This window comes from Fusarium odoratissimum (assembly GCF_000260195.1).
Source record: "Fusarium odoratissimum NRRL 54006 unplaced genomic scaffold supercont1.11, whole genome shotgun sequence".
Lineage (NCBI taxonomy): Eukaryota > Fungi > Ascomycota > Sordariomycetes > Hypocreales > Nectriaceae > Fusarium > Fusarium odoratissimum.
Genome location: NW_022158697.1, coordinates 276531 through 296986, shown reverse-complemented (window position 1 = coordinate 296986; position 20456 = coordinate 276531). Strand labels below are relative to the sequence as shown.

Genomic DNA, 20456 nt, shown 5'->3' with positions numbered 1-20456 from the left:
GCTAGCTCATGACTAGATAACTACGACTACAAACTCAGCACCGAATGTTGAATCTCTTGATCATAGCAATTCACAATGTCACAATCTCATCGTCTTCCTCCGAAACCACTGCCTTTGAAGGTTGATTCCAAAAATGGAGGAGACAGGCCGAATTACATTATTTTTATGCCTGATCAGTTGAGATATGACTCTCTCGGCTGTACAACTGGCCCCCATTCTGAGATCAAGACGCCGAATATCGATGCATTCGCTGCAAGAGGGAGTCTTTTCACCAATTGTTTCACGCAGGCTTCTGTGTGTTCGCAATCGAGATGTAGCATGTTCACTGGAACGTACCCTCACGTCAGTGGTCATCGAAGTCTCGAGAACCTTATCAAGCCATGGGAACCAAATATCTTTCGGAGTCTGAAGGAGTCGGGATATCATGTTGCATGCCTTGCACCACGAGGCGACACTTTTGCACCGACTGTCACGGAGCTGAGTCTTAGTGAATACGGGTTCCTTGAAACACCAGAGTTTACGCCAAAGTTTGCTGGTGGTGGACGAGAGGTGGATGAGAGTATTTGGGGACGATTGTTTTATCGTGGATTGAGGGATGCGGATAAAGCTTTGGACTATGATGAAGCTGTGGTGAGATCTGCTTTGACGTGGTTGGATTGTCCTCCTACGGATAAGCCATGGGTACTTTTCATGCCTCTCATCTTTCCTCACTGCCCTTTCCAGGTTGAAGAGCCGTACTTTTCTATGTATGATCGCTCCAAAGTCTCCAGTGTTGAAGCGACGGTCGACAAGAAGACGGGATATGAACCGCGGTATATGAAGTCAATTCGGGAGAAGTATGGTACACATCGCGCCACGGATGAGATTTGGAGGGAGATCAAGGCGACATACTATGGTATGATCACACGTCTGGATGATCAGTTCGGTCGAGTGCTCTCAAAGGTCGATGAGCTTGGTATTTGGAAGGACACTGTTACCATGTTCTTCACTGACCATGGAGAATATCTTGGTGATCATGGACTCATTGAGAAGTGGCCTTCAGGTCTTTCAGAGACACTGGTTCACGAACCTCTTATTATTGGCGGCGCGGGACTGCCAAAGGGAAGGAGGATCCATGCCATGACGGAAATGGTGGACTTGGTACCGACGATGCTGGAGACATCTGGAATCGGAGAGTCATTCGCTCACAACGGACTCTCATGGATTCCCCTTCTCTGCGGCGATGCCAAAACACACAAACAGTACTCTTTCTCTGAAGGTGGTTTTCTGACATCGGAAGAGCCCATTCTCGAACAAGCACCATACCCTTACGATCTCAAAGCCGGACTTCAACACGAGGACACGACTTTAGTTGGAAAAGCTATTTCATTGCGAGACGAAAACTGGACCTATGTGTACCGACTTTATGAACCAGCTGAGCTGTATCATCGACACAACGATCCTCATGAGCTTCATAACCTAGCCCAAGATCCGGAACATAAGGAGTTAGCGGATAAATATGAGAAGGCTACGTTGAAGTGGTTGTTGGAGGGAGCTGATGTTATGCCTTGGACGAAGGATCCGAGATTCCCGGAGGTTAAGCTGAAGAGTCCGAGGGAGCAGATGGAGGAGAGGCTGAAGCAGGTCAAGAGTGATTGAGCCAATTCAAGCTAGACAGATCAGGTGTTACATACATTATAAAGGAGGATTCAGGAGAATATAGACGTTTGCAGAAACATTAAACTCGATCGACAGTGACTTGATTCAAAAAGGCCCATGATGAGCGGCGTGAATAGACAATAGAGTACCAATAAAATAGTAACGAGCTTACACATCAATGATAAGAATACAAAAGACCAAATACAAAAGAAAGATCAATGATTGACTGCTACACGTGTGTGCAAAGAAACCCCCTGCGCCCCATCCGGTAAACCTCAAATAGCATTTATAGAACCTCACGAACAGGCAAGCTCCAGTTCTCAGGATGCTTCCACTTGGTCTCCATCTTCTCCCCATCCAACTTAAGAGCATCACCGAAAGACGCTGACTCGACTCTATGATGTCCACTGACCGAGCTCTGCGCATTTCGAAGAATCGAGAGGTAAAACGACTCATCCTTGTCGTCCTCACCAGCCTTGCTTTGGTGGCTATGATGAGCCCACTTCAGCCTCTTAGCCTGGTCCGTGACCAACTCGGCAAGATCATCACGGCCTGAAATGGCATCGCTGTCCATGTTGCCAATTTGCTCAAGGAGATGAACGTGGATGTCGCGTGCTGCCTTGTGATTCCCGCATGTGTTGTGAAAGCTTGCGCGGAGAGTCTCACAGTCGACTGTGAGGTGGTGAAGAGAGCCATAGACGTCGCGAAGGTTGTAGCAGATGCTCTCGATGAGAGACATGGCTGCTGATTGATGACCGGCAGCGAACTTGACCTCGCAGAGTCGACGACCAGTAGCAACGGTCGCAGCTCCGGACCAGTTACGGCTCATGCGTGTATCCCAGAGGTACTGAAGGATACGTTCAAGCATGGAGAAGTTCTTCCTCTCACCAAGAAGACGAATGATGACGTTCAATTGATCAAAAGGAATGGTACCAAAGTCGATGTCAAGACGACCTACCTTGAGAACTTCGACCAGGATCTCCGATGAGATTTGCTGGAGCTCAAGAATAACGTGATCGTGATCATGAGTGTGACGACGCGAGAACGACTCTGAGATCTTGAATGCGAGTTTGACAACATGAGAGTGCTTGGTCTTAGTGAGTTGCCGGAAGTAAACTTGCGACCACTTCAACAGCTGAAGCGAAACCTTGAAGTCCTTAGCCTTGTAGACCTGAAGACTAACTTCAACCAAACGCTCAAGAATGTCAATATGCACAATCTTCTTGTTAACATTGGAAAGAGTCAACTCAAAAAGCTGCCAGAGAGACTCAGAAGATACGGATGTTGAGCAGAAGCCCTTGAACATCTCCCACATATCTGTACGGAGCTTTCGCACCTCAGTCTGTCGACCCTTGAGTTCAAGGAAGGCGATGAGACGGGCACCAGCTGCGAGACGCATGTGGATAGGACGGCTTGAGGTCCTGACGGATACGGACCATGCTTCGTAGAGACAGGTCTCAGTGTAGACATCACGAATGATGATGTCGAGCATGTTCTCGCGTTCATAGCCGCAGAGAAGTTGCTCAAAGGCGTGGATGAAGATGAAACAACGTCGATCAAGATGCGCAAGACGATCCTCGTGACCGAAACCGCAGAAGCCCTCGACTTTACTCTTCTCACCCATGAGGACCTCTTCCTTGAGAGTTTGGATGAACTTGATACCAAACTCGACGGAAGATAACTCACGATACATTTTGGCCAAGCTGCGAGCAATGTCGAAGAGGACAATCTCATTGCGCTCTTCGACGAGAAGGCCGACGATGTACTCCTCAATGACCTTGATGGCAACAGAGATACTCTCGCGGCGCTTCTGCTTGCGATGATAGTCAACGATGCGGGTAAGTGCTACCAAGACCTTCTCGTGGGAGTAGGAGAGTTCCCACTTGAGCGAGACGAATGAGTCGATGAGGAGGGTTTCGGCGCGATGGCCAAGATCGCAGTGACTCTCAAAGAGAACTGACAGGCGATACTTGGCAATCTCGAGAAGAGCGATGATAGAGTCGCCTTCGTCACAGCAGTGAATGTCGAATTGACACAGCTCCTCGTAGATAGAAACAGCTTCGACGTATCGAACCGTGTCAATCTCAAGGATCTTGGCGAACTCAATGCTCGCGCGGATGTAGTACGCATGAGTAGCACCAAAGTCCGCAAGGATGACAGCTCTAAAGCTCTCAGCCAGATGAAGGCGCTCAGTATGTTGCTCATGAACACCAAGAATTATGAGATACTCCTGATACACCTCGAACCACTGCTCAGAGCTGATGATCTCGTGGTTATGACGATGCTTCTCAATTGAGTTCCAGAGGAAGCGGAACCAAGTGAGAGTCTCGGAGTGTTCGCTGTGTGACTTGTGAAGAGAAAGGCAGACTTTCATGAGGATGGAGATGTAGGCTGGGGGACAGGAGTCAAGACCAAAGTCGCCGAAGCCACGAAGGATAATGAGGAGCGAGTCAACGGACCCGTGACATTCGAGCCAGTGGTTGAGATGACACATGTGAAACTCCGCCTTGAGCTGCGTAAGCCTGAGAATGATGATCTCAAAGCGAGACTCGAATTGGGCCACGATAGTCTTCTCACTTCCACCTGAGCGATTGGTGCCGAAAGATGCAGTGATGTCAACAACAATGTCAACAATCATAGCGAGGGAAGACTGGAAGATAGAAGTAACCCTATGCGAAGCATGGCTCGCCTCCAACTTCTCCACCATCTTAACAATAGTTGCCATCGCATCATCAAGAACCGTAAAGAAACGCTCAACAGCAAAAGAATACTTCCCAGCAAACCCAAGAAGGGTCTTACACGATGAAAGAACAAGCGCAGAGCTATCATAAGTCGATACCTCAATCATCTTGATCGCCGTCATGATCTTGTCAAACTTTTTCGCAAAGGCCTCAGCTTTCTTGAGCGTTTTGTCAAGACGACTTCCCTTCTCCGGCATGTATCGCAATCTCTCGTTGGTGACCATGGCGAGAAACTCTTTTGATGTGACGGAGCGTGCAAAGTCGAGAGATTTACCGCAGACGCGGGCATATCTGTCGACAGCCCTCTGCATATGCGAGTCAAGCTCGAATGAGAACCCTTCGTAATCTGCTCCGTGTTTCCAGATAGCTTGCGTGTCGTACAACTCGCTTGCATAAGAGGAAGAAGAGAAAGAAAAGTCTCGCTTGGAGATTATAGACATGGCTTGGGATGCATGGCGCGTCGTTGCGCTGGAGAAGTCGCGGTGGGAGAGAACAGTTGTCGTGCCGGTGCCGTACTCAAAAACTGAAGACCGAGCGGGCGCGACGATGCTTTCGGTGTCGTGGTGGTGGATTATACTCTCGGCGGGCTCGTCGTCTGATGAAACGGAGCCGGAGCGGATAGGGCGCGTTTGAACGGTGGTGAGCCAGTTGGACTTGACGTTTGATGGAGCTGACTCCAGCTGGTGGACTAGAGAGGTCAGTGGGAGAAAGGGATATGAAGGGAGGAAGACGTACGTTTGGCTTGGCTGAGCATGTTGTCTGTTTCGCGGCCGAAGAAGATATCTGCAAACATGAGCACTGCCTTCGAGGATGGCATTGAAGCGAGGACCATCGTGGACCATATATCTAGTGATGAAGGGGCTTATCTGTCTTCACGCTACAGATGCGCTCCAGACCTTGATCGCCATGCTGAGGCAGGGTGTTCCTCATGAACTAGTGGTTTGGGGGGAGCTGGACGGTGAGACAATACGAAGCCCAGAATGTGACGCCCTGGAGTTCATTTCCACCTCGTCAGCCATATCACCTCAATAGTCTCCGATATCTCACCTCGAATTGCATATCACACTCTTGAGGCTTCATCACATGAACTGGCTATCCTGAAATTGGGTTGAGCCGAGACCCTTATTTTCAGCTGTTGCTCGGGTAAGCCACAACGCCACGAAACAGACTACTGGCTCTAGAATTGGGCCATGTCTCAATATGTGATTCAACGCCAGGCTGAAGGTCAGCTCGCCACGAGGGAGTTAAGGTATGTGGCTAAAATTGAGAGACGCGCCGTGCCGTGATTGAGTATGGGGAACTGAGTGCCCGTACTCCAGATAAATCTGTTTCGAGGCTCATCCCCTGGGTTGGTTTGAGAAGATCTGATGGCGGTTCATTCAATTAAACTTCAATAGTACCATGGAATTAACAGCAAGAACGAAACTTGAAGCCATCATGAATTGGCCCTCTCAAGTTCATTATTGAATTTCCGAATTAAATTCTCGTTAATCGCGCCTTGACTCCCTGACCTTGGCTGGCACGCGTTCAGCCAGCCGGAGTAGCAGCTCAGCTTCAACCATGTCAGCCACATTTGACGAATTTGGATGACTATCTTCCATGATTCTGAGACATGCATATATAGCTCCAACGTTGAGCCAGTAAGAAGCCCTAATCAATGCATTGCCCTGGATGAATACCTATCTGGCGCCTCGACTCCGTTGTATGGTGGCGAAATTACTCGGTAGGTCGACCATACCATGCCACGGATTGTCCAAAGTGGCATTCGATTTGGCCTCTCGATAATCTGAAACAAGTGAACGGCTGAGAAGGGAGGGCCTCGGGCCGTCCGTTCTTCGAGTTATGCCCTCTGGTCTTCAGCCGCAAGCCACAATATCCGTTACGCGTGCCTCGAATCTCAGTCACGAATCCTTCAGCAACGCCACTTCTCGGAGAAACCATCTGACACCAATCATCACAGAGATTCCAAAGGCCCAGCCGTGTCCATAAGCCACATGTCTAGAGCGAAGTCTTGTATACTGCTAGGATCTTGGATCTGATTATCGAGAAGGCTCTACAGAAACTGTTAATATGCATGATGTGCGGAATATGACTTCCAAGCCTTACCCAGTCTATGCTGTCAATCATGTCGAAGTCTGCCATCTGATCCGCGAAATTGTGCGTCAGATAGTCTGGTGTTTCTGTGTTTGTCGTCGCAGAAGCCGGCCAGCTCTGAGCAGCCATTGCGGTTGATGACGTGTTGATAAACTCGTTGACTCGCCGTATAGTTGAGTCTAGGGCATGAGAAACTATTCGTCCCTCAGACGTTTCTGACGAACTGGACCATATTTCATGGGCCCTTTCGACAATCACCAGATATTTGCGTAACTCGACATCCTCGAGATAGGCACTCATTCTCGTACCATTTCGTATACTTATGGTTAGATCCAAGCAGATAACCATAGCAGCTAGAGTAAAGTCACTTAGTGTCAAGGACGTGATCATCCACTTCTTATCATGCAACAAGCCACCTGGTAGAGTAATCTGGTGTATCTCAGCCTGTCTCTCAAGTAGTCTTTCCGCTGCATCAAGAGAGGCCTTTCTGGAGAACGCAAAGCGACCGTCTTGTCGATCTGTCAAGTATTGACGGTGAAGAACGATAATGCTCTTGAGGTGCAGCAGCTCTATGGTAGTTCTGCTCATTATGATACTGACCTCGTCAACGATGAAGCTAGTGAGTGGTTTGTACTTGAAGCTATCGGATATTTTGTCGTAGGCTGCCCGGACTTCAGCGTCCAGTGCAACTGTCTCTTCGTACGACGGTGGCGTAAGTGACCGTGTATGTCTGACCACTTTCTTGAACATTGCCATTACAGAAGCTTTTACGATGGCATAAGAGATAGTCGTATTCTCAGAAAGAGGTCTAGACGGAGGCAGTTCCGCGATACCAGGGTAAAAGTCCGATTGGTTCAAGTTCCTCGGCAACTCTGTATCGCAAAAGTCCGATGGTATCATGCTTGGCAGACCCATCTGGAACGACATTAGAGAATCAAGCTGGTACAAACAGACCCAGACTCGTCTCCTCATCTCCCCGTCGAACGGAGAAATCCTGGAGCCTGGTACCTTTGTCGAATCTCGATGGTAACCTTTGCAGATCGCAAGTTGCACTACCTTACCCATGAGGAACCAGAGATTGGTGTCTGAAACCTTGGCGCGAAGCCAGCATCCGACGAGAAGTAGGAGAAAAGCTTCGACGGCGTGTTCAGTGGCAGCAGTGTAGTTGCTCAAGAGGAGGCATTCTTGAGTTTTCTTGGAGAGAGTTTTGCTGGAGGGGATTGGAATTCGAGAGGAGCGGGCCATTCCTGAGATTTCGTAGACGCCTGCTGATAGACTGAGAAGAGCTAGGAGTAGTGCGATCCACACCGGGGAGGCTTCTGATGGCGAGTCCCAGAACGATTCATACTGAGGCAATGTTAGTCAGGCTTCAGTCAGATGTTTCGCAAAAAGCTTGCCTCTTGTTGGAACTTTTTCGGATGCAGGATAGCTATCATTCCACTGTCAGCTTCAACCAAATAGTACATCAAACTTCAGACTAGCTTACGCATCATGGCGTAGTGCGACAGGAAGAATACAGATACCAGTGTATCACAAACGTGTCGTGGCGGCAAGGCTGATAAGATATGCTCAATTGACAGGCCGTCGGGAGATCCCATGTCAAAGTCTGCCTCACTCGTAGACACCTCATTATTCAGGGTAACTGAACTGAGAGTCGAGGTCTGCGGGCTAGCGGCAGGTAACTCATCACGAATGGCTCTGATGTTCTCGAGGATAGACGACCAGTGGCTCGAGTCGACTTGGCCCACGAGGCCGCTGGCGATGTTGTCGTCGTTGTGAGCGACAGCCTCTGATCTGAAGTTTTGAGAAGGCTGAGCATTTCTTGGACTCGGTATTTGATATTCCTTTTGAAGTGAGTTCTCATTGAGAGAAAGCGCAGACAATGAATCTTTCTTCTGGCTCTCCTGAGCCACCGTAGCAATCAGACTCTCCAGGTTCTTGAGCCGATCAGCAACAGATTCATTCTTCTCGCCGCGCTTATCGTGTCTGTCAGCGTTGGAAGCATAGTGGCAGAGCGTTTGCTTGTTCCTTTTGATGCATGAGTCGCAAGGTAGACTCCTATTACACTTCAACCTAGCCAAGTCAGCGCCATCATTTATTCCACTTACCAGCGCTGAGACTCACTTTCGTGTCCGACACGGCTCGCAGGACTTTGGCGGTCGGTTCCGCTTCTCAACCTTGCCTGGAGCATATCAGGGTCTGTTATGAGGTCAAATTCTCGTCTTTGGTGCGAGCTTACCTGCTCCAATCATGATTTGTACCAGTTTTAATGCTTGTTGAAGCGAGATGTAGCTGGATCAAGGGAGATAAGCAAATGCTGACGGAGATCGGAGACGGGGCGGATTTAATGACCCCGCGCTATTTTCATTGGCTGCTGGTATAAGCGGAGATATTAAATCCACTTCAGTCATGGGGTTTTCGGACTCCATATACGATATATAAGAACGACGACGGCTGTTCAACATTCTCTCGTATCATCACAATCAATCACTCACATCAATAAAACAATCTCGATAACTTACTTAGATCTTATTTCTAACTTGAGTTCCCTGTCTACATTCACAGCAACCATGTCGATCGCCTCAAGTCTCTACGGTATCAGCGGTACCATCCTATCCAACCTCTTCATCAATCTCCCATATCCCGAAACAAAAGATGACTTGTCCGACAAAATCATGATCGTCACCGGCTCCAACACAGGCCTTGGCTTCGAAGCCAGCCAACATCTTCTCCGCCTTGGAGTCGGTAAACTCATCATGGCTGTTCGTAGCGTTGACAAGGGCGAAAAGGCTCGAAAGGAGCTCCTCCAGTTGACGAAGCGATCTCCAGAGTCCATTGAGGTTTGGCATCTTGACATGGCGAGCTACGAATCTGTCAAGTCATTTTCTGCTCAGGCGATTGCCAAGCTGCCCACCATTGATGTCGTCCTAGCCAATGCTGGCCTTGCAACATCTGACGAGTTCTCGATGGCTGAGGACAATGAGAGGACCATCACAGTCAACGTCATCTCGACTTTTCTTCTCTTCTTTCTTCTTCTCCCAAAACTTCAGAAGTCTTCATACCCTGGCAAATTCGTCATTCCCAACTCGGCAACGCATTACTGGGCCCCCATCAAAGAGCTGATCCCCGATGAGAAAGCCGGCAAGATCTTCTCACGACTCAACAATCCTGAAAAGTCCATCATGGAATCTCGATACTACGTCAGCAAACTCATCGTTCTTTACATCACCCGTGAGATCGCAGCTCGTCTCAGCGCCTCCGAGAAGTCAAGTGTCATTATCAATGCTCCGAACCCAAGCTACTGCAAGTCTGGTCTTCTCCGCGAGAAGCAAGAGTCTACGCCACCAGATTTTATGGCTCGGTCAACAGAAATGGGCAGTCGTGCGCTTGTCGCTGGAGTTCTCGCTGGTCAGGAAAGCAACGGACAATATATTAATAACTGTCAAGTTCGCGAGTAAGTAGCTATTCATACGGGAACGAGTTCCTTGAAGCTAATATGCTATTAGTCCTGCTTGCCATGTCACGAACAAGACTGGCGCAAAGATCCAGATTGCGTTGTATGAAGAGCTGGTAGACAAGCTGGAAATCATCGCCCCAGGAGTTTCTAAGAACACATAGAGTCGTGCGGGTTATCGGATAGTGCTAATTTCGCTTACTGGTCTTTTCCTTTTTAATAATGTAATGATAGGTATCGAGGTTGTTTTCGGTTATTTAAGTTAGAATAGAATATCAACACTTAGGTTTTTTTCATTGCACCATGCTTGCTCATTTAATTCAAGTGAAATCACTATTGATATAGAGCCAACATAATCCTCACCCTCGTTATGTTCCATGAGAGAGAATAGATAGCGAGCGACTCTGTGGTTTTATCTATGAAAGAAAGGCTATGGGAAGCTCTCAAACTACTTGAGCGAGTGGCAAGCTCCACGGTTAAACCCTCGACACTCTACCTGCAATAATTGCTCCTCCTCCTCACCTTCATTATTGTTCTGGACCGCAATGCCATTCCTGATTGCACTCTGCCACTACATGCCTGGTAGTGGGTTCTTTGCTCTGTGTAAACGACCCGTAATGACTGAATCCGAACATCCCAGGCGAGCCCTCTGGGTAGCCCATCAGCCGTTCTGGGTACGGATTTCAACTACTCTGGGCTCATCAGATGGATCATTGAAACCAACCGACCAGTCTGCATTCCACAGCGCCGTCTGAGTATAGATGCCTGGTTCCGTAGTAGCAAACTCGTACGTACGCGCAGGTTTCATGCTAGAAACGCGAATACCAAGTTCAAAGGTGTAAGGGAAAGTGACCTGCTGCTTGTACAAGCGATATGGGGTGATATGGAAGTCCCTAGCGACCCATTCAGAAGTTGCCTTCGATCCGTCATTGCCGAGACCCCAGCCAACACGGTACCAATCAGAGTGTGATGAATTAACAAGATCCCTGGCGCCAAACCACGACTTGACCGTGTTCCAGGCTCCAACGAACCAATTGGCTGTCTTGTTGGCCCATTCTTGATCTTCTCCCAAGCGTGCTTGAACCACTCCACAACAGTTTCGGGCGCATTGAGGGGCTAAGCCAGGTAGTGGCATTTGCTGCCAGCATTATGGTCTTGTATTGATTTAGATGAAGGTTAAACTGTTATGAAAGAAAAGGTTTATAAGGCACAAAAATCCAAGCTTCTATCTGCAGTCGCTCTCAAGCAGCTAAAGCTTCTAAACTCTGCGCCTCACACATCTTCTTGTATAACCCGCCCTGAGCAATCAAGTCCACATGCGATCCTGCCTCTGCAATTCGACCATGATGAAATACAAATATGCAATCAGCATGGAAGATCGTAGACAATCGATGGGCCACAGCGATAGTGATCCTGTTTCCAGATGTCGCAGCCTCTATCAAAGCAGCCTGAACCACCTTTTCAGACTCCGTATCTAAAGCGCTGGTAGCTTCATCGAGAAGGATGACATTGGGGTTTCGAATTAAAGCCCTGGCGATGGCGATGCGTTGTCTTTGGCCGCCAGAGAGTTGACTCCCGCCTGTTCCACAAGGCGTGCCTAGGCCGTCCGGTAGGGAACTAACAAAGTCCCATGCATTGGCAGCTCGGCAAGCAGCCTCGACCATCTTGTCACTCACTCCGTCCTCAGCCAAGTCGCCATATGCTTGATCAACGCCCATGACAATGTTCTCGCGAATGCTGGTTGGGAAGAGAGTCGGTTCCTGCTGGACAAGGGACACATTTGCACGATACAATCGAGGGTTGAGATCGGCTAATGAGGATGTACCATCAATCGTGATTTTGCCGTTTGTAGGATCGTAGAATCGTTCAAGGAGCGAGACCATGGTACTTTTACCGCATCCTGAGGAAAAGAAAAGTCAGATCGATGCTATTTGACCATAACGGAAGGACTTACCTGATGCGCCTACAAATGCCACGAATTGACCGGGTTCGATCTTGACAAATATTAGACCCATGAACGAGGGAGCAGATGTAGCGTGCTCACCTTGAGAGACAAGCCCTTCAACACGCGGTTGTTTGGAGCAAGGGGGTATGAAAACTCGAGGTCCTTCAAGTCGTAGGACTTACAACCATCAGCGGGGGCGTTGTCGATGTTGTCAATTGTCTCTTGGATAGTGGGCTCGAGATCGCGAAGCCAGAAGAAGTAGTTGGCAGCTGAGTTAGCCTTGGTGAAACCTTTTACGACGGTTAGCGATAAAGCTCTGAAGGCATGACTCAAACTGAAAACGCGGCCGTTGCAGCATGAGAAAGCCAACCCATGCAGCTAGATAGTGTATAGAGGCAGTCTGGAGACTTACTGCTTGCAAAACTAAACATCTGGCCTGCTCCTTGGCCAGAGAAGTATACCCCCATGAATGAGACGAAGAACTGATAGAAGGTGATCTGATTCTCAGAAACCAACTTGGAACCGTACCAAAATCCCAAAGCTAGGATGAGGTACTCGATTGACTGTGTCAGTGAGAACCAGATCATGATCTGGAACAGGGAGCTTCTGGATCGATTAATGGCTGTATCAAGCTCAGAAGTATACCTCCGAAGCACATTTTGTTCGATAGCGAGAGACGAGACTGTCCTTATAGCAGTAACTGTCTCGGAAGCAAGAGAAGCACTTCTGGAGAAGTTTGCATCCATGTCGGCATCCATCTTGGTCTCGAGACGTATCCTGGCATAACCTCCTATAAGCATTGGAGGAATTCCAGCGCACACGCCCACAAGTCCGAGTTTCCAGGAGAAAGCGATTGACAGTATACCACAGACAAATACTGACACCAGTGCCATTGTGATAATAGCAATCGTAAACCCCATGAGCTCAAAGATGGCCTGGGCGTACGAGTCGATTCTGCTGGTCAGTGCACCAACTGTATTTTCGGGACGATCGAAGAAGGCAAGGTCTTGGCGGATTATGGAAGAAAACAGATCCTCTCGGATGCGTTGAGCAAAAGTCTAGATCCAGAATTAGAGTCATGATAGGAGAGGGTGCGGTTGGTGCGAGGGAGTGTACCTGGGAAACGACATTGGTGGCCCAGCCTAGGATACCGTAGACGATGATCAAGCCAAGTGCCATAACAAAGAACATGAGCGCCAGGAAGTTGCCTTGCTTCTGCATGTCATCTGCTTTGAGAACATCCATCACCCGTCCGAGAAGAATCGTCTGGCCAGGGTAAACGCCAGCTAAACACAAGTCAAAGGCTGTCTTTCACAAGCGAGGACGAAATACTTACCACCCACGATGCATGTGGCTGCCACGAGCAGAATCCACAGTCTTATCTCAGGAACTAATCCGACAAGTTTCAAGACGGTCCGGAAAATACCAGTACCTTGGTGTAGGTCATAGTTCTGGAGATTGGTGCTGGTAGGGAGTTTGTCAGTCGCGCTTTGACCCTTTTGCAGGGAATTCGTAGGTGCCAGAACGATATCCTCATCAGCTATCTCAGAGCATGTGTCAGATGTGTCATCGCTGCTGGCAGTTGAAAGGTCCTGTGATTGCACCAGCTTGGCATAGGTGCCCCCACGAGCAACTAGATCACTATGGCGACCCTGCTCAATTATGGAACCTCGGTCCATGACAACGATGTTATCGGCATTCTGTATCGTTTTAAGCTTGTGAGCTATAACAATAGTCGTACGGTCTTTAGAAGCTGCATCGAGTGCCTTCTGAACAGCACTCTCGGCATAAGGGTCTAGGGCACTGGTAGCCTCGTCAAGAAGAAGGACCTTTGGTTCAGATATTAGACTGCGAGCAATAGCAATTCTTTGCTTCTGGCCGCCTGATAATAGACTGCCTCTCTCACCGACACAGGTGTCATACCCTTGGGGAAGTGCTTGGATGAAACCATCGGCAAAGGCGGTTTGAGCTGCGGTCTGTACTCGGCGAAGTTTCTCTTCTGGACAATCGTGTTCCCATGGGGTACCTATCAATCCAGTGCAGATATTCTCGTAGATCGTACCATTGAATAGGACAGGCTCTTGCTGGACAAGTCGTAGATTCGTTCGGAGCCACTTCAAGTTGAGGTCCTCAAGACTTCTACCATCTAGCTCAATGGAGCCAGACGTTGGCATGTACCACCTTTCCAAGAGGCCAATGATAGTACTCTTTCCAGATCCGCTGGGGCCCTGGAAAAACCGTAAGAAAGATAAGGAATGGAGTGAAGGACTGCTTACTACTAGCGCCGTAACTTTGCCAGCCGGGATAGACAGTGAGTATCCATTGAGAACGCGAGTGCCAGGGCGGGAAGGGTAGCTAAAAACGATATCCTTGAGCTCCAAGGAACCCTGTGTAGTGGTTGGTTTGTCTCCAGAGTCGTCGAAGGGGTTGATGCGTGACTCTCGATCGATCAACTGGAATAATTCTCCAGCAGCTGTTGCAGCACGGCTAAACGTAACCATGTGAGGGGCGATAGAGTTGAGGGTCGAAGCTGCCAATATGATAGAGAACAATACCCTAGTGAGAATGAGTTAGATTTGAGTGGCGGGTGAAGCATTCAATAAGCAAGCTATAGTGCTTGATGCTCTGTATTTAGAGTCTGGAGGAGACGGGGTGACTTACGTGAAGATTGTACCTATCTTTGAAACTTCTCCTCGAGCAAGCATGCTGATACCTTGCCAGAATGCAAGACTCATTCCAGCAAAGATGACAAAATACTCACCTCCAAACATGAAACTATAGAGCGCATTCTTCCTGTCGCCAAGTACTCGTGCCTCATGGAGGATGTTAGAATATTGGTCTGACATTCTTGGGGCGAGCCCAAAGGCCTTAGTGGTCCGGATACTGGCAAGCACAATCTCAACAAACGAACCGGCCTGCCCATAGAGCTTGAGAATCTTTGTCTCGATGGCGGCGTCTAAGCCACCAACAATCCCCACAATGATGAGGAGCGCGGGAACGATAGACATCAGGATAAGGGTAAGCTTCCACTGGCTGATAAACGCGATTACAAAACAGGCAAAGAAGGTCGCGATAGCTTGGAAGACTTGACCCAGCTTCTCGGAAATACCAGACTGAATCAACTTGCCGTTCGAAGTGGCCTGCATAGAAATCGAGGCGCTGGCGCCTTGATCGAAGTAGCCCACTTCCTGTCCAAGGGCTGATTTTAGGTATTCGTATCGCAGGTTTCGGGTGATTCTGAGGGCCGTGTACGTAAGGAGCGACGAGTAGATATAAGTGCAGATGAATCTCGCGATGGCGATGTAAACAAAGTAAAGCCTTATTGTGTTAGCTGCGCAAGCTGGTGCAGTGGAGTGGACCTACGCAGACTTGGAGACTTGCGACATAAAGCCATCAGGGGCAGACCCGGAGGAAGTGAAGTCGGTCATGATGGAAATAAAGTCTCCGATGATGAGGTTCACCATGGCAAAGGCAACGCCAGAGCCTATAGCGGCGAGGATTCCGATGGATCCAAGGAGGTAATCGACTGGGCGGCCATAATGAGCGATGCGCTAGCTACGTCAGAATCAATGAGTAGGGCACGAGAGGAGGCTAACTTACAATGTAATCTTGGAAACTGGATCTCTTTTCTTGGGTCAAACTGGCAGCTGGAGGTGACCTTCGCTCGATGGCTGCCGCCGCATCACCAAGCTCAATGGCCTCTTTTTCCACCACGGCAGAGGCCATGATTTCTAGGAGGCGAAAGAAATTCTGGACAAGATGTGTATATATTAATAAGGAAACGAAGATGGTGATGTTAATGCGATTTTAAGAAGTATCAAAGGGAAAAAGAAGGAAGGTAATGAATGAATTCTGGTCAATTTGTCTCAAGTTAGATACGATAAGTAACATATACGATGCTGTCAATAAAAATAAGGGAGCATTTAAACCATCTCATCTCATAGCAGTCATGTTCGGCCCTTGAAAGATAACTTCTGCCCGAGCCTTTGCTTGGCCATTACGGATTGTAGTGTATGATGCTCGCGTCTCGGTGGCACCGAAGGACCGAAGGTGGATAAAATCATTATGTCATTGGGTGGTCTTCTCCGCTTGCTAAACAACCAAACTCCGCTCGGTTTCGCTAATAAATAATTAACCTCGGGGCGAAAATCGCACCGATGTCCCGAACTCTTACAACGACATATTCATCGAAAGAAAAAGAATGCAACAAGACGCCCTGAACAGCGATCCAGGCGACGATGCATGCTCTGACACCGCTACAAAGACAGCCCATCCTCTTTCAGTAAGACCCTGTTCTAGCCGGAGGCCGCTTGACTGACACCTCTACAGTGTGATCAATGTCGCCAGCGCAAGGTGCTATCCTACTAGGCCCATATGCTCATTCCTGTGGTGCCGATGCTGACCCCTCTGTGACAGGTGCGCTGCGATCGAGGTATCCCCTGTGGGCCCTGCTCACGAAGACGAGAGCAGTGCGTGTATCCTACGTCAGCCAAACCTCGAGCCAAGAGACAGCGTGCACTTGTGTCTGATGGATAGTCTGTACCTCCTTTTCTTCTATGCATCAGATGCAGAAACTTACATCCCAAAGCGAGTCCAAAATCGACCATCTTTCAGTAAAGCTCGACAAGGTTCTTGCATCCATCGAGAATCTTGAATCTTCCTTTGGCCAAATAGATACTAGTGCCCCCAGTACGCGAACGAACCTTGCAGAAAATACGCCCCTGTCATTGGCAGGCTCAGCTCTGTTTCACAAGACACCCGTTGAGGATCATTCCGGCTCGGAGCTGCAGAGAGACGCTGTCTTGGCCACGCAAGCTGCGTTTGCCACCAAGTTTGCGCAGAAGGTTGTTGATAGTAGCCATCTGCAACAGGTCTCGCCAGATGTCAGGCCGTGCTTAGACGCGTTGAGAGATGAGCTCAAAGAAAGGGGGCCTGGTCATGGGGATCCGAAGCCGCCTGAGACCCATGGAATCTCGGCCGATGCGACTCAGCACCACTTCACGCTGCCTCCCATTCAACTTGCTATGGCTGCGATCCATACGCTCAAAGGCAGGTTTGGTTCACAAATCGGCATCTTTCGTTGCAAGCCAAGCTGACTACGGTCGTAGAGTCGTCTCATCTTAGGTTCTGCTGGTGCATGGAGATAGATGTCGGCCAGTTTGTCGATTACTTCTTCACCGTGTACTCTGGGACTCCGTCGCTGGCTGACCTCATCATTGTCCATTGCGGTCTGCACAACCTCCTTGTACCATATGGAAAACAGCAAAAGGACAAGACGTCGCAAGAAGATATCAAGTCTCAAGCCTCACTATGCCAACAGAATTTGGAGTCAATTCTAGCCAATCTGCCGTTTAGTATCCCTTCGACATATGACTTTGCCCTCGCTCTTCTCATGACTGTATGGCTGCAGAACCAGAGGCACGCATTGCAGAAGCTGACATTCACATAGACCACCTATTTCGTCCAGCGATGCAGCATGTCTCAAGCTTGGACCTACCTCGCAGCTGCTGCACAGATCTGTCTCACCTTGGGGTATCATCGTGAGGTACCTAGTAAACCAGAGAAGAAACAAGAGCGGCAGCGAAGAGTTCGGCTCTTTTGGCTGGTTTACATAATGGACAAACTTCTTGCCTTGCGTCTGAACCGACCACCACTCCTCCGAGATAGAGACATCACCGTATCATACGAAAGCTACGGTGAGACGGCTGTAGATTCCTCACTACCCATTGCTCCGAAATGGATCAAGATGGGTATGCTGTACGGCAGGATATACGACGAGATATTCAGTCCTGGCGCGCTGTTACAACCGTCGACGCCACGGGAAACTAGAGCTCGGGAACTAGCTGTTGAACTCGATGGTCTATTTGACAGCAAGGATACAGTTGAAGTAGGCCAACGCAACATCTTGATATATGACACATTCTAATACAGGATATCAGGAGTCCTTCATAGAAGAATTACCCGAGCATCCAGATGATCTGCTTCCCAGGCTTGTCAAGCGTGCAGATAGGATCTCTCATCTGGCCATCATCACACTGATATACAGAAGTATACAGCCCAGTTCTAATACTGGCTCCGCATTCTGCAATGAATGCCTGTCTTCAGCCAAGCAGTGTCTTGAGGAACACAAAGAAGCCTTTTCGCTACTACAAGATGCCGAACCTAGTACTGTTGAGCTCTACGTGCAATGGCAAGTCGTAAACGCATAATCCTTACCCCTTATATGTCTAACGGCTTGCTACCTAGGGCTCTTTTGGCGGCACCATTTGTGCCATTCATAGTGCTTTTCTGCCACGCGATTGAGACACGGGATCCGAGCCATCTTGAGAATCTGTCAGCTGTTGTTCGGGCGCTGCAGATTCTTCCCCGTGAGACTCCAGATATCTATGGTAAGCAGCGCCGTGTGTTTGAGCTCATGTATAGCGTAGCGTGTAAATACGTTGGCGAATCGGGCTCTAGCCAACATCAGCATCAGCATGGGCGACCATTCTTCGGGGTACTCCTTGCCGAGGCAGGGGTCCCCATGCTAGGGGAGACGCAGATGAATACTGAAATGCAGAGCTTCGATACTCAAATGGAGTACGGGCCCGATGTGCAAATTGGGGGTATGGATTTGAGACAGGAAGGGATCTTTTGGGGTGACCTGGAAGGGTTGAATTCTAGTGAAGAATTCGGGTCTTGGTTTCAACCTTCAATTTTCGGAGACAGGCAGTGATTAAGAGCAGTGGCATTTATCAAAGGGCTTATGAAGGCGACAGCTTGTTTTCTATCGATTCTGTTCAAGAACTATACTACTGAAACGATATCCACATTTAGGAAGATATGCTGCCAGCCAGATTTCGCCAAAAGTCCATTGCCAGCCTGGCGCGGCCACTTACACAGGCTCTTTCACACAGCCGCTGGCTTCATCATGAACAAGTCGTTTAGGCAGAGAAGGACTTGCCACCCCAAGCCTTGGCGATGATCTCTTCCACAGACGTAAGAGGAACATCTGGAAAGCGCTTGTCAAGGCGGTGGTCATCGTCGGGCAAGATACAAGCGCCGACGATGATCATCCGGCACAGCCCCGCCAGCAAGGGCTTGAACTCATCCTCGGTGACCTCTTCGGGGTGCCATAGCAGTGTGGCGTCACCCTGTTCCAGCTTATCCACAGGGTCGTATAGAATCTTCATCTTGGAGCCTGCGCTTTCATGTTAGAAAGAACTGGATAGAAAGAGAGAATGCATACCTCGGATTCTTTCGGCAACCTCGATAAGTTCATTAACAGAGATATCAGAGCCTGACAAGAATCCGCGCTGAGGCCACTTTTCATCCGTATCAATGAGGCGAACGATGAATCGGGCGAGATCTTCGCTGTAAGTGACTGTGAATTTCTCATTGCCAGAGCCAGGAATCACGGCTATACCCTTTTCTATATCGAGGAGCCATCGGAAAGTCTTGAGGTTGCTCTTGATATGAGGCATGCCCCAGTAATCAGAAAATAATCCAATCGAGATGCGGATGTACTCGAGGCTCGTCTGCTTGAGCGCTCTGGCATTCGTAATCCAACCTCCGATGCCAGGGCCCGAACTCGGGTCACTATCATCTCATGTGAGTAAGCGAGTTACTATTTGTTATTACGACTTACTCCTCGTCAATTGGGGTAACGAATTCGCTTGGAATAAGCCGTCGCGTGGTCTGAGACTTGTCTGCTGCAGCAATGAGGCTCAGCTGTGACTGGCCGCCCGCGTCGGTTTCGAGATTAATGGCAGATACCACTGTATCGATCTTGTGATCTTCTAGCAGAATGGTAAGGGCCTCGACGTTGGAATAGTCCACCACAAGAAATGTCGGAGACTCAGGAGTACTCTCAGCTGGAGCCTATGGATCAGAGTCAGTCTGGCCCGCGTTATGATGAAGTGTAAGCTGTATACCTTGCGGCCGAGGATGAAGAGTTTGTGGGCCCCGTGATGCTGTAGATGCTCAACGATGGTCTTTCCTACCCCCCCTGTACCTCCGGCAATAGCAACAATGGCCATGTTGATGAATCTTAAGAACGGATAGTTGACTTGGAGTAGTCTGTTATGTAAGGGGGGACTTGTGTAGAGAAGGTCTATGGTTCTTATAAAATGAGCCCTCTAGTGTTTATAATATGGCCCACGGTGGTCTTGAACTATTGATATTGGGGGTTTCCTTTTTTGGATGCGGAGTTTACGCTGCGGAGTTGGCGACGTCAGGTTCCGTAAATGCCTAGCCTTCAGCAGTTCGGATCTTCGGTCGCTCTGCGGTCCGTATCTGATGTCTCTGTGTAAAGTCGGTATGCGGATCCCGCGCGTTCCATATAAGCTCAGAAGTGATACTGGCTAGGTTTTTGCACGCTAGGTTTTATATGGTTACATACTCTAGGCCCACAGTCACAGGCCTCAACTGCAAATAAACACAGTTTGTTGCACACAGAAAAGCTCTGGTAAACAATATTCCAAAGCTTGCTACGGTTAAGAAGGCGCTTTATTAGATAATTACTATTATTATTTAGCGGAGTTTTCATCTAAGGGCACAGATATTATCTCATCATTGCCTATTACCACTTTGTTTAAATGTATAA

At 48.9% G+C, this 20456-nt stretch overlaps 8 protein-coding genes across 8 annotated transcripts; 3 read left to right on the top strand and 5 right to left on the bottom strand.

Moving 5' to 3' along the window:
• The first annotated feature begins 26 nt into the window (after positions 1 to 26).
• On the top strand, positions 27 to 1833 carry FOIG_07534 (uncharacterized protein). The gene has a single exon (XM_031207109.1). It carries the CDS (start codon positions 76 to 78, stop codon positions 1636 to 1638), a length of 1563 nt encoding a protein of 520 aa, XP_031062642.1. The 5' UTR covers positions 27 to 75; the 3' UTR covers positions 1639 to 1833.
• On the bottom strand, positions 1725 to 5453 carry FOIG_07533 (uncharacterized protein). The gene is made up of 3 exons (XM_031207108.1): positions 5427 to 5453; positions 5115 to 5369; positions 1725 to 5067 (listed from the first exon to the last, which is right to left on the bottom strand). The coding sequence occupies exons 2-3, from the start codon at positions 5209 to 5211 to the stop codon at positions 1925 to 1927; spliced, it is 3240 nt and encodes a 1079-aa protein (XP_031062641.1). The 5' UTR covers positions 5212 to 5369; positions 5427 to 5453; the 3' UTR covers positions 1725 to 1924.
• Positions 5454 to 5782: 329 nt separating this feature from the next.
• On the bottom strand, positions 5783 to 8766 carry FOIG_07532 (uncharacterized protein). The gene is made up of 6 exons (XM_031207107.1): positions 8713 to 8766; positions 8598 to 8655; positions 7960 to 8546; positions 7871 to 7902; positions 6486 to 7820; positions 5783 to 6432 (listed from the first exon to the last, which is right to left on the bottom strand). Exons 1-6 carry the CDS (start codon positions 8723 to 8725, stop codon positions 6334 to 6336), a joined length of 2124 nt encoding a protein of 707 aa, XP_031062640.1. The 5' UTR covers positions 8726 to 8766; the 3' UTR covers positions 5783 to 6333.
• Positions 8767 to 9043: 277 nt separating this feature from the next.
• FOIG_07531 (uncharacterized protein) lies at positions 9044 to 10194 on the top strand (the record flags this gene model as incomplete). Its single annotated transcript, XM_031207106.1, has 2 exons — positions 9044 to 9927; positions 9980 to 10194. The coding sequence occupies 2 exons, from the start codon at positions 9044 to 9046 to the stop codon at positions 10089 to 10091; spliced, it is 996 nt and encodes a 331-aa protein (XP_031062639.1). The 3' UTR covers positions 10092 to 10194.
• A 268-nt stretch (positions 10195 to 10462) lies between these two features.
• Positions 10463 to 11062, bottom strand: FOIG_07530 (uncharacterized protein; the record flags this gene model as incomplete). The annotated part of the gene is made up of 1 exon (XM_031207105.1): positions 10463 to 11062. The coding sequence occupies one exon, from the start codon at positions 11060 to 11062 to the stop codon at positions 10589 to 10591; it is 474 nt and encodes a 157-aa protein (XP_031062638.1). The 3' UTR covers positions 10463 to 10588.
• A 106-nt stretch (positions 11063 to 11168) lies between these two features.
• On the bottom strand, positions 11169 to 15643 carry FOIG_07529 (uncharacterized protein; the record flags this gene model as incomplete). The annotated part of the gene is made up of 10 exons (XM_031207104.1): positions 15473 to 15643; positions 15236 to 15423; positions 14534 to 15190; positions 14149 to 14428; positions 13209 to 14100; positions 12989 to 13158; positions 12285 to 12930; positions 11972 to 12162; positions 11882 to 11921; positions 11169 to 11827 (listed from the first exon to the last, which is right to left on the bottom strand). Exons 1-10 carry the CDS (start codon positions 15596 to 15598, stop codon positions 11169 to 11171), a joined length of 3849 nt encoding a protein of 1282 aa, XP_031062637.1. The 5' UTR covers positions 15599 to 15643.
• A 785-nt stretch (positions 15644 to 16428) lies between these two features.
• Positions 16429 to 18081, top strand: FOIG_07528 (uncharacterized protein; the record flags this gene model as incomplete). Its single annotated transcript, XM_031207103.1, has 4 exons — positions 16429 to 16921; positions 16981 to 17270; positions 17322 to 17759; positions 17812 to 18081. The coding sequence occupies 4 exons, from the start codon at positions 16429 to 16431 to the stop codon at positions 18079 to 18081; spliced, it is 1491 nt and encodes a 496-aa protein (XP_031062636.1).
• A 502-nt stretch (positions 18082 to 18583) lies between these two features.
• On the bottom strand, positions 18584 to 20052 carry FOIG_07527 (uncharacterized protein). Its single transcript, XM_031207102.1, has 4 exons — positions 19786 to 20052; positions 19500 to 19732; positions 19101 to 19450; positions 18584 to 19052 (listed from the first exon to the last, which is right to left on the bottom strand). Exons 1-4 carry the CDS (start codon positions 19888 to 19890, stop codon positions 18796 to 18798), a joined length of 945 nt encoding a protein of 314 aa, XP_031062635.1. The 5' UTR covers positions 19891 to 20052; the 3' UTR covers positions 18584 to 18795.
• Positions 20053 to 20456: the final 404 nt, after the last annotated feature.